At 47.5% G+C, this 19,230-nt stretch overlaps 2 protein-coding genes across 6 annotated transcripts in view; one reads left to right on the plus strand and one right to left on the minus strand.

Moving 5' to 3' along the window:
* The window catches only part of LOC135825034 (uncharacterized), a 114,024-nt gene that overhangs the window by 44,105 nt on the left and 50,689 nt on the right, over positions 1-19,230 (minus strand). The gene's annotated exons all lie outside the window — the stretch shown is intronic.
* Positions 181-6,160, plus strand: LOC135824903 (jmjC domain-containing histone demethylation protein 1-like). 4 transcript variants are annotated; one of them, XM_065337649.1, is made up of 6 exons: positions 181-424; positions 1,943-2,039; positions 2,783-2,889; positions 3,289-3,382; positions 5,053-5,379; positions 5,613-6,160. In XM_065337649.1, the coding sequence occupies exons 3-5, from the start codon at positions 2,792-2,794 to the stop codon at positions 5,263-5,265; spliced, it is 405 nt and encodes a 134-aa protein (XP_065193721.1). In that variant the 5' UTR covers positions 181-424; positions 1,943-2,039; positions 2,783-2,791; the 3' UTR covers positions 5,266-5,379; positions 5,613-6,160. The 4 variants fall into 4 exon arrangements, 3 of the variants coding, with proteins under 3 accessions (XP_065193721.1, XP_065193719.1, XP_065193722.1); XM_065337647.1 differs by lacking the exon at positions 1,943-2,039 and adding an exon at positions 4,648-4,724; XR_010554966.1 differs by lacking the exon at positions 3,289-3,382.

Genomic DNA, 19,230 nt, shown 5'->3' on the forward strand with positions numbered 1-19,230 from the left:
TCGGCGGCGATTTATTTTCGGCGTGGGGTAGATCATAATTCATAGAGGGCATGGTGCGACAGATGCTGTGAAAAATTTCTACCGGCGTTTTAATTATTTAGGCGTTTTGGGTCGGTGCCGAATATAGCCGAAATTAAATAGCTGCCGAAAATTTGTATATTTACAGTACTTGAACTGAGTACTTGACAATAGTCCAAAAATCAGTGCCATTGGCTTTAGCTTTGCCCTTGAACTTGAAATCTCGTGCCTTATTCTTTCCTGGGGACTGGTGTTGGATATTGAACGGGCGGAGTTACCGCCGGGATGATGGATGAAGGAGATGATGGCCTAAACTTGGCTGCGCGCATTCTCATTTTCGCGTGGCCTGCCACTAGTGTTTCGCAGATTCACAAAGGGTGTCACAGGCATAGCTGGAGGAAGAAAGGTGAGAGAATCGGTTGCACAGTGCAGATCAACCCAACCATTTGGTTGTTTTAATTTTACTTCGCACAGTCAAACGGGATGACCACCCAATAAAATTTCCGAACGTGACATTTTTGTAATTAATTTTATTGATTTTCCCGCATTATACCACAGTTTGTTGTTCAGGTTATTTCGCTTCAACTTTTGTCAAGTTTTGAGGTATGAATTCCTTAACTGCAGACTCGACATGCAAGCTCCATACTGACCAGGCTGTGTCAACATCAGGTCACGGCTTGTTTGACTTTGTCCGTTAGGCTGTGTTTGCATAGATATTCTGATGGCGTCAAAGACAGTTAGAGATTTTGTTGGTCGTGTGTCGGGGGTATTGTCCCCGCCGAAACTGAATGCAAGTTTAAGAAAGACTAGGTCTAGTGAGTTATGATCAGAAGTGTCCTGTGGGTCTAGCCCTCAGCCCCTCTGCGGCAAGCAGTAAACTATATTTACACACAAAAGCGCAAAACAAGACTTGATTTTTTACGCGGCTCTTTTCACCGTGATAATTATTGTACACGTGTTTTGAAAATTTGAAATACTCATGGCAACTGGTGGGTGAATCATTCAAAAATGCAAACGTGCCCGCTGTTGAGTGCAGCCATGTGAATCCACACAGTCACTTTTCTCGTAAATCACTCACCGTAAAACGTGCAAGTGGCTGTCGTGTGAATCGCCTATAACTGACTGTCTGCAGTTGTCGAAGTATTTCCCTGCACTCACTGTACTTTGTTAGAGATGTTCCGCATAACGTAATTACGTTAGTTATAAAATGTAGTCGATCTACGGAAAGTCTTACGTAAACTGCATTCGCATCTGGGTTCCGCCATACGGAGTTTTCAAATCATAGCAGACTCAGCGGAGGACGTTCAGGTTGGTTGTAACTCTTGAGTTTCATGCCGTTAGGCAAACATCAGACAACTGATACTCGGGTCTGCCCAACAGTGAGTCAGTATGCTTATAAATACATAGGGCCACAAGCATAAACAAATTTAGCGCTAAATCTGGTGTAAGGTATGGGGAGAACAGCTGGTGCGGGCCACGGCGCGACAGTAGAAGTGCCAGGAGGGTGGCAGGCAACAAGCAGGTGTGAGCATGAAAGCGCAGAAAGAGGCGATGGGGAGGCAGTGTACAGCAGATGGGTGGAGGTGCCAGGAGGATGGCGGGCAATGGGCCAGTGAGATCGCTAGGGGGTCTTTGGGTGATGGGCAGGCGTGGGCGTACTATTGACATCATGGATGTGTCCTCACAACAAGGCTCCACCACGAGCATGGCAAACTTTACAAAGTAAGCCTTTCAGTGCAAGTCTTGGTGGCATGGTGTCTTTTGGGTGTTTTCTTAGGTTCCAAGAGACGCGGAGCTACATTGTATGTGTGTGTGTGTTTGTGTGTGTGTGTGTGTGTGTATGCGTGTGTGTGTCTGTGTGTGTGTGTGTGTGTGTGTGTGTGTGTGTGTGTGTTTGGCACACACCATGTACTCTCTTGTGCAGGTACTACACGAATGCGAAACGCGACAAACTCTACAACGTCATTAGCCTGGAGTTCACCAAGACTAAGGTGGAGCCTCAAGTGGAGTCACCCAGTCTGGTACGTCAGCAATCCTACATACACTTGAGAGAATCAAAAGCGTTTCTGCTGTAACTCTGAGTTTCACGGTTTTAACCGATCATCAGACAGCAACTTGGACTACAATTTTCAGAAGATATGATTGATATAGGCTGCAATCAATCAATCCTATGCATGTAACGTTATATGTAGTACACTCTTACCTGTTGTATCCGGGCGGTCAGGGACCGAGGGCTCTGCCCTTCATTTTGAAATGTTCGTAATCACGTACATCTTGATGTGGAAGGCACGTAGATCTGGCATATTACGTCACTCCTGGTATTTCCACAAATTGGTAGAAAAGTAGTAATATATCCACTAAAACTCACTCACAGGGTTCCCCGTAGACCAAGATGCCCGTAACTTGGAGGTCCGGATAGGAGTCGTGAGAAATGAGTGCACTGTAGTTGAGCACTCCACTGCACTACTGTCTCCCCTGTATGCCGTGTTGGGGGGTTTGGTGGGCGTTTGAGGCTCATGTCATACATGATCATGCTTAGGCTCGTTTTGAGAAAGTATGGATTTTTAACTCCTGATTGGTTTGTGCAATGTGTTTATATTGGTTTATTAATGCCCCATCACAAGCTGTATAGTATGTATTCGCAACCGTGTACATATTGCTCATTTGTCTTTTCTTCTTCCTACTGCTTGCTTGCTGCGGCTGCTGTTGCTGTTGTTGTTGTTGTTGTTGTTGTTGTTGTTGTTGTTGTTGTTGCTGCACGCAGGTACGTCATATGGATGGAGTGGACTTGGTGTGGCCGGAAACATTGCGCGCTTTGCAGCAGGAGGCCACCAACCGACTGGTCGACAGGAAATATACCAAAGTGCAAAAGTATGTGTTTTGTTTGTTCTTGTTGATGGTGCTGCTGCTGCCGCCGGTGTTGCTGTTACTGGCCGACTGCTGGTGCTGTTCATAGTACTACAGGTGTAGCTGCCCTATTGCTGGTGCTTGTGGTGCTGCTGCTGTTGTTGGCTTACTGATTGTGCTGCTGTTGCTGTTGCTGGCTGCCCTACTGCTGGTGCCGGTTGTGCTGGCGCTGCTGTTGCTGGTCTACTGTTGTTGTTGGCTTACTGATTGTGTGGCTGTTGCTGGTCTACTGCTGTTACTTGTGCTGTTGCTGTTGCTGGCTTACTGATGGAGCTGCTGTTGTTGTTGCTGGCTTACTGATGGAGCTGCTGTTGTTGTTGCTGGTCTACTGCTGTTGCTTGTGGTGATGCCGTGCTGTCACAGGTACTGCCTGATGAGCGTCGGTGGCTGCTACACAGATTTCCGTATCGACTTTGGTGGCACATCCGTCTGGTATCATATTCTCAAGGGTGGAAAGGTCAGCATTCCCTGTCTGTTTGTCTGTTTTTGTGTCACACACATGTACACAGTATATAGATGGACGATGGGTGTAGATACAGACATACATCTGTCTGTCTGTCTGTATGTCTGTTTACCTGTCTGTCTGTTTACCTGGCTGTCTGTCTGTTTATCTGTCTGTCTGTCTGTTTATCTGTCTGTCTGTCTGTCTGTTTATCTGTCTGTCTGTCTGTCTTTCTGTCTGTTTCTCTACCCATCATCCATCCGTACTTGTATGTATATTTACCTCTCTGTCCATCCTTCTGACTGACAAGCTCCTTATAATCACGAATGTGTCTTGTAGCAGAACCTGAGAAGGAAGTGGAATGAGAAGAAGAAAGCTGGCATTGGCTTAAGTGTACAGCATTTCACTGATTAGAAGTCGCACTTGATGATAAGTCGCAACAGGTCTGAGCCAAGTTGTTTCTATACAGTACATTCACATATTACGTAGGAAGAAGTCACGCTCGATTGTAAGTCTCACCACCTTCTTTAGGGTCGTCCGTAATTTTCGAAAAATTAAAAAATCCGTCCTCGTGCAAAATTGTCTCTGACCCACCCACCCACCCCCATTTTTTCCCGTTAAGTTTTTGATTTTTACCAATGCCCAGCTCGAAAATAATAACTCCTGATCCCATGTTTTCTGACTGCACCTACATGGTATGTCAAGTACTAGTAGCTAAGTACAGGGAGTAGTAGGTCTACCAACGGCCATACACGTCCTACAACTACATGAAAAGTCTGAAAAGTCATGTATAGTAGATACTGGTGTTTGCGACAATCGATCCTACACTACGTCTACAGCAGGGAGTCGTAAATACCGGTATTTTACGACTCCCTGGTCTACAGTACACTACACAGTCAGTGCAACAAGTGTATGAAAGTCCCGGCCTGGAGCAAAAAAAAAGAAAGAAAAAAAGTACGAATAATCAAAAAAATTAATTCAGCCAGCACTCTTGACAACCCTACCCCTTTTTGCCCGAGGACGGATTTTTTAATTTTTCGAAAAATACGGACGACTCCTTACCTGTTCATTGGTTGAGGGAAAGATGCAAACGGGAAAACGTCTGAAGAAAAAATTGACTGGCGCCACCAGGACTCGAGCCAGGCGCCTTCACTTGAGGGCAGCGGTGCTCTAACCCTTCTTTACCGTTGAGGTTCAGTGTCAAAAGGTGTGACTAACTGTACTGTTTACAATGCGGCCGTGTGTGTGTGTGTGTGTGTGTGTGTGTGTGGATTCGCTAGTGTTTGGTGGAAATTTTCTGCACAGTTTCAACATAAGCGGTCAGCTTGCCGTGGCGGACATTGAAGAAACTACTAAGGTACGTGAGCTGTGCTGTGCATATCTGTCATATCTTCTACAACTCTACCACGCCAATGCCTTGTGTGAGCTTTCCAAGGCTGGGAGTTGTGCATGAAGGTTTCTGTTTTGTTATGCTCCTACGTCGTTCATCGATGTTGCCGTGGACCTGTGTGTGTGTATGTGTCTCTGTCTCTCTCTGCCTCTGTCTGTCTCTCTCTCTCTCTCTCTCTCTCTCTCTCTCTCCTCTCTCTCTCTCTCTCTCTCTCTCTCTCTCTCTCTCTCTCTCTCTCCATCTCCGTATACTTCACTTTGTTCCACTATGACTCCCTTCGTGTCTTATCATGCAGGTTCCGCAGAAGTTCCGCTTTCCCTTCTTCACGCAGCTCATGTGGTACGCACTGGACAAGTACGCGCACTCTCTGCGTTACTACCTGGAACAGTTTCACGGGTACAAGCCTGATGACAGTACCACCATCACACCCACTGGCACCATCGTCATGGACACCATCGTCATGGACAATGACGATGATATTGCTTTCACAACAATGACCACAACCTAACTGGGTTATCAGTAGGAGCAGTGACACAGCCTTACTGCTCCAAGTAGGATTTAGAAGAGAGTGAAGGGAGAGCAGACCGGGCCGGTCTAAGCAAGGAAGTAATCGGCATCAGAGGTGAGCACGCAGCATCGCAGATCGTCTCGAATTGCGCATCACATCAGCGGCTAATTGCTCCTGTGCATGCAAGTGGATTTCCTTGCACTTCTCAGTTTGGGAAATGCTCGATTATGATAATTCTGCGTGCGAGTGCACTAGCCCTGAACATACATGTAGGTGACCCGTTTGTGGTATCTCATAGCCTACCTCACGACCTTCTGCTTTCTTTCTGCATCACTTCTATCTTGCAGGTATATCATCTCGTGACGACCACATTGAAGTCTGAATTTGAAGTGCGAAGATGCTTCAGCAACCACATCGTACTTTTCCATTGCTTTCATTGTGCTTCTACTGTGCATGTGTGTAACTTGTGGAGTATATATGTGATGACATTGTATGCTGGCGACACGGTCAGATTGTCCATGCGTGTAACGTACACCTGCATGTTATGCATTGAAAAGGATCTGCCACTTGCGATCCTGGGACAAGTATCAGGTCAGCTTTGTCTTGTGTGGGCTGTACCAGATTGCTGTTCACTTTTCCATCTGTTGGATATGTGACTTTCTGCAAGTCTCTGGTGTATGGTGGCCACTTCTTTGCTTGTCACTCTGTATGATATTACATTCTGTATTCGCTGTTTCCATGGCGTGGTCTGCAAACTGCAATCTTTGGGCAAATGTCATGTTTGCTATGTTGTGCTTTGGCCGTCAGCTTGTCTACACGTTGTAGTTGAATTATTTTGTTCCACAACTGACTTCCTTTTAAAAGTACAGTGGCCACTGCTTTGCATGGCATTTTACATGAAGAATTTCCTGTTTGTGTCGTGTGCATGTGCGTATGTGTGCGTGTACCGTGTGCATCCGCGTGTTTGGGTATCTGTGTGCGGGGTAAGCGAGGTGGGGAGGGCTGGTATGTATCAGTGTGTTATCGCAGTCTCATGCCTACATACAGTACATCGCGCGCGTGTTCATCATGTTTACCTTCGGGGTTCGGGTGGGGAGGGAACGGAAAAAGAACTGAAATTATCCATATAAAAATCGCTCTGTGAGCGGTTCTGAAAAACCTTTACTGGCGCTGCCCCATCGTAAAAGTAAGAAATTAAAACTGGCCCATTGTCCCCCCAAATGTGAACTGATCCACCTAAATCGGGAATGACGGGACCCGAACGCACCAGTACTAGCACGAGGTCGGGAGGGCACAGGATCACAGCACATCATAGGGTAACACCATCACTAGTACATGGTATCAGTGGCAGTGTAACTTTGCTAGTACACATAGTTACTTCCATCGGATATCCAACATGGGAGTTCATCGACGACCATGGCCTGTGGCATGACACAGTTTGGGTCGCGCTCGTGTGTCGCGCTTCGCAGCTCGAGCGCGCCCATGATGAGTCTCGCGCTTGCGACAGGCTAGCAGCTTGCGACAAAAGTTGTCTTTTTTTTACGAATTCTTTGACGTCATGTTTGGAAGAATGTCCCAACACGGCAACAGTCATTCGCATATCGGTATGCATTCGGTCTAGGCCCCGGTGTAATATGCCCGAAACTTTGCCGAAAATGCTTTTGCGAAATTCTCGTAAACCTTACGAAGTAGTGGTTGCGACTTCGGCGATGATTTGTAAGAAAGGGTTCGCCGAAGTCGCAACCACTACTTCGTACTGTTGTGCCCAGCGCGGGCTTGCGACTAGTTGGTTTGGAGGTGACAGCGTTGCGAATGACCGAGGGTCCTCAACGTCTGGTCTCACTATCCAGGAGCGACACTGACTCACGCTGCTATCTGGTGTTCACGAGGTGTTTATCGCGCTGGAAGCGGAGCGTCTCTGTAAGTTTGTATCCCTGGTGATGTTTGTAGCTGGAGAGCACTATATAAGTGGTGCTCTTCAGGCACAATCTTCCTCAGCTTACTCAAGCTCAACCGTGATGAGGGGTGAATTCCCCGAAACACTGTGTATTGAGCAGGGAGTGGTGCTTTCTTGCAGGTTTGCCGAGTCGAAGGTTCGATGGACTTCTCGTGTGCTCTGGATGGCAGTCGTGAGTCAGTCAAGTGTCAAGTAAAGTCGGCGGAATAGCGCGAGCTCCGGTGTGGGGAGCAAACCCTTTCTCGTAAACCTTGCCGAAAATGCTCCCTAACCTTGCCGAAAATGCTCGGAAAATGCTCACTTTTTTGTAATCCTCAGCGCACGCTGTCAAAAGACTCAAAACCAGGGATCCCCCCCGGGAGTCAGAAAATATCCGATGTATTATACGACTCCCTGGTCAAAATCATTATTTTCATAAACTACTCAACAAGAAGCTAACCCACGGAATGCGGAAGTGACGTTACACTTCGGAGCTTCGGCTTCGAATGTGACAGTGTGTTTGGCCTCAAATCGCTCTAGTTTTCCATAAATTTCCAGCGGTTTAAAGATAAAAATGCAAATGCACGCCTTGATTGCACCTAGCACCTCTTGCTTTCTTTGGCCTTTTCTTTCGCTTCTTTGCTGATAGGTTACCTTTTTCCTTTGTCTAGTATCCTTGAGACTTCAGTCTTCTACTGCCGCTATGGCAGTGTCTATTGTCTAATGATGACTCCGAAGCTGAAGCTCGCAGTCCAGGCCTAGGACTAGTAAGAGTTCCTACCGGATCGTCGTGCTGTCCGTGTAGGTAAGTGCTGAAGTAACTAGTTAGTGCCGATATGGAAATTTCGGCCTTTTCGGCGGCCAATGCTGATGGCGACGCTGCGATGGTTCCGTGGGTTTGCAACCACCGACGAGTGCCTTGTTTCATGCCCCGAGTCACGATTTCCCTGTTGGGTCAGGGCGGCCTTCACGAGTTCGGCAGGCTCTTTCGAGTGCCTTGCCAAGGCTCTGCGCTTAGCGCGTAGCAACATCAACAGACGGCTTCCGTCACGTCATTGGGCAGGCCCTGACGAGTGCCTTGCCAATCTCTGTACCTACAAGTAACTGGTATCCAACCCCATCGATGGACGACGCGGACATGGCGGATATGCGGCGGCTTCTGTCACGGCAGTGGGCAGGCCCTGTCGCGTGTCTTGCCACACTCAAACCATCCGTCCACTGTTGATGGACGACGGTCTCACCAGTGGGCAGGCCCTGTCGCGTGCCTTGCCACACTCTAGCCATCCATCCACTGTCGATGGACGATGGTCACACCACTGGGCAGGCCCTGTCGTGTGCCTTGCCGCACTCTAACCATACGTCAACTGTCCATGGACGATAGTCTACAGTGAGCAGGCCCTGTCGCGTGCCTTGCCACACTCTAGCCACTCTAACCATCCATCCACTGCGGATGGACGATGGTCGAACCAGTGGGCAGGCCCTGTCGCGTGCCTTGCTACACTCTAACCATCCGTCCACTGTCGATGGACGATGGTCTCTACAGTGGGCAGGCCCTGTCGCGTGCCTTGCCGCACTCTAACCACTCTATCCATCCATCCACTATCCATGGACGATGGTCTCGTGGGTTTGCAAGCACCAGCGAGTGCTTTGTTTCTTGCCCTGAGTCGTGCCTTCCTGGTGTGGTCAGGGCAATTTCATGAAAAGCAGGAGTGCCTTTCCAATGTCTGTGCCTAACTCGCATCCACCCATGTCGGTGGACTGTGCGGTCATTGTAGATATGGTGGCTTCCGTCACGCCAGTGGGCAGGCCCTGTCGGGGGCCTTGCCACACTCAAACCATTAGTCCATTGGTGATGAACGATGGTCTCGTGGCTTTGCAAGCACCGGCGAGTGCTTTCCAAGTTTGTTTCATGCCCAGTGTCACGCCCATAACTTAATGCCGTTCTGCCATGCTCATATTGTTGTTTCGCAAGTACAGTTCTACCTGTGTTTGCTTGCTCCTATACCAGGCAGAATTCCGTATTGACCGGGAAATGTTCCTGCATCAAAGGGCTGTGGATGGAACGTGCATCCCTGTGTCAAGCGGAATAATGTCATATCAGACCAGTTTCCGCTGCACCACGGGCGTCCGGTTAAGGCAGGTTTACCTGTATGTAGATACATGGTTCTGGAAGCATGATCACGATGTCAGAGGTGGCTGATGCACCTCTGTGAGCAATGAAAAATAAACATCAAATGGTTGCCATTTGTGCAGTGCCAACAATGTACTGCCACTCCTATTGCTCAAGCACCTTTTGTGATAGCAACCTCGAAGTGGTGAAGCATATAACACTTTTACTGTTGCCATACCTCAGTCTGACCTTCGGTGGCTGGAGCACGTACGGACACGGGCACTCCAGCTATCTGCTGAGCGTAGTGCCAAGAGTGCAATGTCATGTACACTTGCCTTTGTGTACGCTATGACTTGTGGTGTACTGCCTTCCACTACTCATGTTAGTGCCCATCTCGGGCACCGCGAGGGACCACCCCCTTCTTGGTCTGGCCAGCCAAGGCCTTGCACGATTACTGCCGCATCCATAACTGGGATCAATTAATTGCCCATGTGATATGTGCATATCAGCGCGGCCCTTTCCGTACAACGGCAGGTCCAAGTAACCATATCTGTAATTTACTACTGTGAATAGCATTTCATAGTACGTATCCTGGAATATCTACGCACCCAGAAGGAATCTACTTATATTATAGCTAGCAACCATAGCTAGCAACCAGATCAGTCTCGTACTGTTTAGTACTGATATGGCGGATACGCCGGTACTGCATGCACGTGTGCCTTGTGCCCGACCCACCATGTACCAGGCTTTCGTTACCAACAAGGGCTTGGCAGACGAGCTGAAGCAGCTGGATGCATGTCGTGCCAATCCCGTAATGGTGCAGCCAATGGTCCACACTACCAGCCTGCTCGGCTGTCGGTGGCCTTTCACGGTGTGCCTTACTTGGTACGCTTACGAGTACATTTGCATAAATGTACTTCAAGTATAAAATATATACAGAACAGGTACACAAAAGGCACACGGAGGTCTTAGAGTTTGTTGCAACTCTGAGTTCCTCACTCAATGAAATCATCATAGTGCTCCGCATCGTGTTGAGCCCTCTACCCTCGAAAAGACGCCTCTTTGTAAACAAATATACAGTTATGTATATTGTATAGAAAACTGCTTTCCTAGCGCAGAAGGAAATCAGTGAATATGCGATGTCTTTGTGTTCTCACCGTGGAGGAAGAACTTGATGACCTACATGTATATTCACCTTTGTCTTGCCGTAGACGTCCTGTGCACTCCCAAGGTCCATGACCATGTTGTGCAATAGCTGAGTAAGCTGTACATATACCTGAGATCTACGGATATAAACTATGTCCAGTTCAAATGACCATCCAAGCAGCCATTGGCTCCGCATCCTGCGTCATCTCTACCATCGCTGAGCACCCGAATATGACGATTTTATCACCACAGGTCCCTGCAAGCTGAAGACCCGGTACGGCCACTGACGATGTTGCCAGCCTCATGAAGCCAATGTGCTATTTGGCCATGCAGGACATGTGTCACTCGACCGGCATCAATCCGGCCATCCGGAAGTGGCTGGCGGTACACATGTCTACCGTTCGGCATGTGTTATTCACTCCGCACATGCACCAAGTGTCTGCATCGATCGTCTGCATTTTCCGGACATGGGCGGTGAAGGTAGTGATGTGCATTGCCACCTGCCTCATTATTGTGTGCGGTCTGGTTGCGGCACACCACAGTGCAAGCAACGATCCGCCTCCTGGAGCATCTCGAGCTCCAAGTGAACCTGCACAAGTCCGGCTTGTAGCTGGTGCAGTACCTGGAATGTATGAGGCTCACCATCTCTACCATCACCAAGCCACTTAGTCGCCTGAACGTGAAGCGTCCGGAATTGAGGAAGGCGTTCCCGCTAGCCCAGCTTCACAGTCGATCAATTCATTACAGAATATAGTGCTTGCAGGAAAGAGGTCCACAGCCTGGGCTGTGCAACCTCGATATATGGTCTAGTGATTCAATTGACAAGTCTCCATTACTGGGTCTGTCACTTTTCAGTCGGGGATGGCCAGCCAGTCACCTCACAGGTGCCATCGCTGCGCTACGAGAGCCCGTCAGTTCAGGACCCATGCACAGCAGCCACCGATAACCACATGACTCTGCAGGAGTTTAACTCCATTCATCTACTGCTTGTGAGCGGAGTGCCTTGGTCTGCAAGCCCCAGTGCATGGCATAACGGGAGTACCTTTGCATGTCGAGATTGATCATGTGATGGCTGTTGCTTACGTATCCAAGGAAAGAAACATTGGATAACTATGTGTCTGTTAGGGCTACCAAGAGTACATAACTATTACTATTGGCGCGACCCCGCTGGCTCCACCTAGTCGCCGTCAATGTTCGGGACATCGTCCACGACCCAAACGACCGTCACGGTCTGCAGACAGCGGCAACTGCCTGTTGGCCAGGTAGGTCCTTACAAAGTTACATCATTAGTACAGCCCACTTGACCTATTTGTGGCCAGCCATACCCGCTAACTGGATCAGTATGTGAGTTAGCGCTCAGATCCTGAGGCCGAGGGCCAGGCTTCCTTGGTCCTTCCGGCAGACCAGACCGGTGGGAGAATGCACCCTCCATTCTGCCTCATCCTGATGGTTAGCGCTATTCACCACATTATAGCAAGTGCTCTTGGTGGGTCCGGTCTGGGGTTCATCGCAGTCGGACCAACTCCTTAGCCACCCAGTGCGATGTAGGGAGGCAGTATAGACCAATTACCAATGCATCTTTCTCCTCTCTCGTCGACACTCCAGCTACGTGTTCAGGGCCTCTTGGAGTATTGGTCAGGCTGATGTAGCGACCACCCATTTGATGCCCAATGTCTATTACTGCTGGCCTGCCAGCACATGGAGTGTCATCAATGTTCTGGAGGTTCTGCAGGCTTGGGGACCCAATCCCGCCTCGGAAACGTCTGACGCGGCACGTTCCCATGTAGATGGTTTTGACTCAGGCTCTCCGTTCACCTCGGAGCTTCGCAGTCTCACGGTCCGTATTCCACTGCCATCAACTCCCGAAGGTACATGTTGTGTTCGCCCTTGCCTCCGTCAGCAAGGCAAATGTCTAGGGTTCCAGATCTAAGACCTTCCTGGTTCCCTGGTTTGCAAGGGACAAACTTCTTTGTCCACATTCCTGGCTCGAGGAGTACTGTGACATTCCATATTTTGACACAGCCTCGCCATGGTGTCGCAGTATTTTTATCTGTGTCCGGTGCTAGTCGCTTTTAATTGACTGTCACCCTTTTCTCCCTTCATGTCTCCGACTTGAAGGGCACCTGTACATATGGTGTATCCTCGATACATAGAGACATTTTTACTGTATATCAGGCACTCTGCGAGATGCCTGTTCCTTCACTCCACATGCGCGCTTATCTTTCGCGCATAATGCTTGGCTACGCCCTTGCCTTGGTTGAGGTGGGGGATCACTTTAAAAGTCACACTGTCACATTCGAAGCCGAAGCTCCGAAGTGTAATCGCAGATTCCGCTAGGACCCGCAGGGTCCGACGTGGAATCGGGGTTACACGAGGAGTGAAGGCGAAGAATGTGACAGTGTGTACCCGCCCATTGTGCTGGTGTCACCCACCCCTCACTGTCACTACTCTTGATTGCACTATCATTTTGGTCGCTCAGAAAAGGCCAAAGAAAGCAAGAGGTGCTAGGTGCAATCAAGGCGTGCATTTGCATTTTTATCTTTAAACCGCTGGAAATTTATGGAAAACTAGAGCGATTTGAGGCCAAACACACTGTCACATTCTTCGCCTTCACTCCTCGTGTAACCCCGATTCCACGTCGGACCCTGCGGGTCCTAGCGGAATCTACGATTCTTGTTTGGGAAGTTTTTCTTCTCTCAATTTTGATACACAACGGCCAAGTGCTCCGTTTCCCCCAAAATGCTGCATCACGAGCCCAAAGTGCTGGGTTCGCGGATTGTACCGAAAATGCTCAAAAAAATGCCGGCATATTACACGGCCGGGGGCCTAATTCGGTCCATCGAACCAACAAGACCAGTGCAGTCCTTCTTTCGCGTTTGACAGCACTCCTTGTTGTCTAGATATCCAAGTCTGATGTCGCCAAGGCCGTGCGTCATGTCACCTAAATTTTAGCGCTGCGTCTCAGCTAGCATCTCACAGTCTCACACGTCTAGGCTCCACGTCTCTAGCTGTACTACCACTACTGCTACATGTAGTACTGGCACTAGACTTTCAAGTCTCGTCATGTCAGGTGGTGTACCATGGTCTACGTAGATCTACGTACAGTGGACATGTAACGTTAGATCTAGATCTACTGTCGCGGACATGGAAATCAAGTCGATTGACCAGGGCCGGCGCCCTCAGCGAGTCCAGAACGTAAGTCGTCGCATGCAGCGCACATGTAATTATAGCAATAAAAACTGCTTTATGGCAGTTTTCTAAAAAAAGTTATTGTGTTCTAGTCCATGGACCCCGTCTAAAAAGTAAGAAATTAACGAAATGTGATTGCTGAAAATTAAAATTTCACACAAAACCTCACAATAATCACAACACTTGAAATGCTGCTTTCAAATTTAACTTGTACTGCACCAACAATTGGCAACATGCATGCATAGGAAAGAGGATCACGAGGGGAAAAGGTCTTCTACATGTAGCTTTTAATTCTGTGTGTGATTATTGTGAGGTTTTGTGTGAAATTTTAATTTTCAGCAATCACATTTCGTTAATTTCTTACTTTTTAGACGGGGTCCATGGACTAGAACACAATAACTTTTTTTAGAAAACTGCCATAAAGCAGTTTTTATTGCTATAATTTCTTTTGTTTTTTCTGTCACCAATCAATGGAATGCCCTATATCAATATGTAAATGATGGCCTTCACATCATATCAAGAGGTTTATTGAGGGCGCGTTTGGTTGGTACGAACTAGAACAGGATTCAACAGAACAGCGCGGTTGGTTGGGACTGCACCTGTTCTGGGTCGGCCAGAACATGTTCTGCTTGCTCCGGCCTCGAGGCCAGAGCAGACCGAGCAGTTTCACTTTTTCACAGTGAAACCTGGCGGGAATATCGATTTTGGTCCCAAATGATCACGTGCATACGCTTTTGGGTTGGACTCGTCGTACCGTACACAGTGACCATGGTGACCCATAAACATTTTGAAGAATGCACCAAGTTTGGCATATTTTTCACAAAAATATGCTCTGTTTCTGGAGTACCGTTTGGTTGGCATGAGGCTGCTCCGGCCGTGTGCACCAGCTGTTCGATCCTGTTCTAGATCGTAACAACCAAACGCACCCTGACTCTTGATCATATCAAGAGTATATAATAGGTTTATGTACTCTTGATCATATCAATACCGTATTATACGCATTGATGTGCAAGCCTTTTCTTGCAGAAAATGGCACTAACATAATGCATGTTCTTCTGCGGGGAAACATGTGAGTAGTGGTGGTGATACTTTTTTATACGGAAGTCATTCTGTGCATGTTCAATTGTTGCTGTTGCAGAATTTCATGACTCTTTGTCTTGCTTTCAGATATTTCAGATTTCCCTACCCTCGATCAGATTTATTTGAGAAATGTAGCCATGCGCCAGGTGCGTGTCGCAGATGTTTTTGTTGATTCTGTGTTTATAATGGTTTATAATCATGGGTTATCGTGATAAGGTCATCCAGCATCATATTGCACTGAAATCGTAATCCTGTTGATGTCGATACAACTTTTGGAAGTAGTTCAATGACTTCAAACTGTTAGTCCACGATTTTCTAAAACAACACAGCAAAGGAGGAACAATAAACATGTATTAAAATGTAAACAAATACATTGCTGAGTCCGACACCTCGTTCCAACAACTACACTGATCATGAGGATAAAAGGGTCAAGGCTATGGTTGGAGGTACTGATACTGAGAGATAAACAAGGCACTCCATGATAATAAAATCTTACACATCTTTTGGTGAGTATGAATGATATCCAGTCGAACCTCTTTAGGACGAACACCAAGGGACCGATGGTATTTATTCTGTGAGTTTGTCTTAGCCAATTTTATAACCAGTGAATACAATTATTTCTCCAATAGACATACGAATAGATTTCTTCTACAGCGAAAGATTCTAAGCCACACGGACTCATTGACTCGTCTCGTATGAAACAAAAGAGTCACTAGAGAGGTTCTGCAAAATGAAAATGCGTACAAACTTTCGCTCTACATCATGAAGTGCGAAACTTCGCACCAACTTTCGCAACTTTGGACGCAAAACTTGCAGGGAACGCGAAATGAACTGTCGTAGGAAATTTCGTGAGATCGGGTCATGGCGTACGTGCACTTGGCCCGCGCAAACTACGAAAATGTGCAGAACGCAAAGTTCGTGCAAAAATTCGTACACACTTTCGCAAGGACTGTCGCGAAACTTCTTTCGAATTTTCGTTTTGCAGAACCTCTCTACTGAACCTTTCTTTAGCAACATGACGGCAACTGAAACAGCAACAGAGAAAGTACGATACATGTACTGCAACTGTACTGCACATTCTTGCAGGTACTACAAACAGATTGCAGATCGTAATTCTTGCTTTGGCGGCACGAAACTTTATTTGGGGCAGTGCAATCTCGGCGGTACTCACAAATCAAACAGCCCAGACTCGAGTAAACAAATCCAATCATACAAGTACGAGATTTTCACGAGACGCGACTGCACCCATTGGCTTGCTTCGTATGAAGCAAACAAGTTACTGAACCTCTCCACAATGGAGATTTTCCCTGATATGCGAATTTTTTTGGCAAACTCGGTCAATGAGTCCTTGAACCTTTCCCTCCAGATTGGGAACTGCCAACGATAGTATGCCACTGACCAGTGCCTTACTTGTAACGTACTAATGTGCAATGAATATGAGTATTTCGACAACACATCTAACATAAGCCTTACCGTCAAGAAGGTGAACTCGCGTTCTTCGCACACTGTAGGCAAGGGCAAAGAGAAATCAGCACACGTTTCCGTAAATGAAAGGGTGAGCATAAGCAAATGAATCGAAGGAAACTGGTCAACTCAGAGATCACCTGTCATTGAGTATTCCGTAAAAGGAGGCCTAGGCAGCGGAAAAGCTAAATTTAGAAAGGAGATCCTGTCAGCTTTTCCATTATTTATTGCATTCCGCCCAAAATCAGCACACTTTTCGTAAATGAAAGAGTCAACACAAGCAAATGAATCAAAGGGAACTGGTCAACTCACCTGTCATTGAGTAATATTCCGCGAAAGGAGGTCTCAGCAGCGCCGAAACGAAATAAGCCAGGCCAGAAGACGAAATATCCGAAACAGCTCATGCAAGAAGCAGTTCCAAAGAAGGAAGTTCCTCGTGCATGCACATCCGAAAAGGCAACAACAAAAAGTCTGCAATGCACACGCATGCGGCCAGCCGGCCGCGCGATAGTTGGAGCCATGTAGCTCCCGGCCCTGGTCCAGGACCAGGTACCGAGCATCTTACGTAGAAACTTACGTAGCTACGTAGACAACGTGTCTGAATAGCGGTGTCGTTAGGTAGCGCCATGTGAACACAATAATAGAAAAGCTGACAGGATCGCTTTTCTAAATTGTTGATACGATGCGACCAGCAGCATGCAGCAGCGCATGCATGCCATGGCTGCATGGCCAGCGCCCTGGGGCCGCTAGACGTGCGACCGGATTTCCATGTCCAACGTCTGGCGCTAGCCAGGGTCCACACAGCTTTAATTCCCGTAGCTATGCAGAAGACGTTACTTCAGTAACGTCTGGCGCTAGCCAGGGTCCACACAGCTTTAATTTGGTATTTCTGTGTGTGTTTGTTTGTTTGTTTGTTTGTGTCACGCCTGGCGCTATCCGTATCTGACGGCAAAAACGCATATGATGTTATAAATTTTTCAATTCTCCTATTTTTTCAGGCATATCCTGGGATTCGAACCAGCACTATCGCCCTACATGCATTCCCCCATACACTTCGCATTCATACCCATTCTTCCAAGTTGCTTCAAGTTAATATCGAATTCTAGGAGGCTCCCACCTAAAGAAGTAAAAATAAAAGGTCCATGGACACCCTGTTTTTTATGCATAGAATGGTGGAGTGATGTCTCTTCTTCAATTTGGTATAGTTTTTAGGTAGGGTCACCAGGCATATAAGAGGTATTCTGGTGTATTTAGTGAGTGTACAATTTCTTGATTTTCGGCAAAAAAATGGTAAAAAAATTTGGTTTTTGACCCAAAGAAGCCTCCTGGAAGGAGGATACTAAGCATTTTCTTCATCATACCACATTTGGAGGTATTTTGGCTACACAAGATAGACTGTGTCTTGGTTTTGCCCTTGGCGAGCCACTTTTTCGAAATTACGGGAACCGAAATTTCCATCAGGTGCTGAATTGTGAAATGGTTCAGCCTGCAACATTTTGTCCATGGACATATTGATTTTTGTGGCTTTCTGTGATCCTTGAGCCCCAAGGAAACCGATAATGGACAGTTTTGATGGTGTCACCAGGCACTTTAGGCCCCTACCAAACAATATAGGTATCGAAATATGGTATTTTTAGGCCAATTCTGAAAATAGCATTTTTAGAAAATCTGACCATTCTTGCCTTCTTGACTAAATATCACTACCAATGACATGGTAGTATGGTAATATTATTTTAGAGGAAGTTATTTTCATGCTGCAACCTCCTTTGGACATACCAGACAGTCTGTGCTTGGAAAGGTACATGTATCATTACATGTATGTCATGTAGCCTTCAGTCCTAGCACATTGATATACGAGTACTGGACATGTACATGTAAGGCAGCGAGGTTTCATAACAACCTCGACCATGAAACTGGCACATGAATAATGTGAAAGCAGGCATTCAAAATAAGGCACACTAAACACTCACGCGCGTGCGCACGCACATAAATACCCACCCACATGCACGCACTCTCGTGCACGCGTCATTGTAACACTACTAGTCCATAGTAGGACTTGGTGTAACTAAAAGCATGAAGACCAGCCACTGCACTGGGCATGCATTTGCTGGTTGTCACTTGCGTTGATAGCAGCAGACTCCAGAAAAACATCGCATGAAGGGCAATATGCATCTACACACGCTGGCGTGCACACATACGATATACAATTACATGTAGTGTACTGTCATGCTCTTTCGGCAATTCTTTTTGTGTCTCAAATACGGTTCACAAATGCGCATTCACATGCAACTCCTGTACTGTAAAGCCATTACCACACTGTCCTTGCGGACACCAGAGAGGAGAGGCATACAGAACCAGCACCGTGAGCCCCTCCCCCCCCCCCCCCCTTCCACACCTAGCTTTGCACACGCGCGCACACATTCACGTGCATACACACATACATGTACACAGACATTTGCATGCACATGCACACAGTGCACTCGTGGGGACATGTGCATAACCCAGATCAACATTGCGTGCGAACCCACACATGCGGGCACGAGCACGCGCGCACACACACACGTGCGTACACACACACTCATACACCTGCCCAACGCTGAAGCGAGGATAGCGAACAAACTACTTTAGACATAGCAACTTGTGCTCGGATTACACCTTTCAACAGCTTGCACACACACATACACACGCACGCGCATGCGCGCACGTACACACACACACACTCTCTCTCGCGCGCGGGCGCGTACACACACACGCGCACGCGTACACACACACACGCGCGCGTACACACACACACACACAAACGCATGTACTTGCGCATAGGAAAGGATTCAAAATAATCAACCACAGGCATTTACCCAATACACACCTGAGTGTGCACATCTTAGTTGTGGCATCCCTATTTCTACAAAAGCAGGATTTAGAAGTTCGTCCCTGGTTCAGAACACAAGCTTCTGGCCAGCGTTTTCCTTACACCATCAGTGCAGTACAGTGGTTGACACGAACCTCATTCCTACAGGGACAGTAGCCCAAGTTCAGCAGC

This window comes from Sycon ciliatum, chromosome 9 (assembly GCF_964019385.1).
Source record: "Sycon ciliatum chromosome 9, ocSycCili1.1, whole genome shotgun sequence".
Lineage (NCBI taxonomy): Eukaryota > Metazoa > Porifera > Calcarea > Leucosolenida > Sycettidae > Sycon > Sycon ciliatum.

Coding starts and splice junctions, on each gene's coding strand:
- LOC135824903 (XM_065337647.1), top strand. CDS start 304: ATGATGGATGAAGGAGATGATGGCCTAAACTTGGCTGCGCGCATTCTC. Junction 425..2,782: donor GCATAGCTGGAGGAAGAAAG/GTGAGAGAATCG, acceptor TGCTGCACGCAG/GTACGTCATATGGATGGAGT. Junction 3,383..4,647: donor ATATTCTCAAGGGTGGAAAG/GTCAGCATTCCC, acceptor TGGATTCGCTAG/TGTTTGGTGGAAATTTTCTG.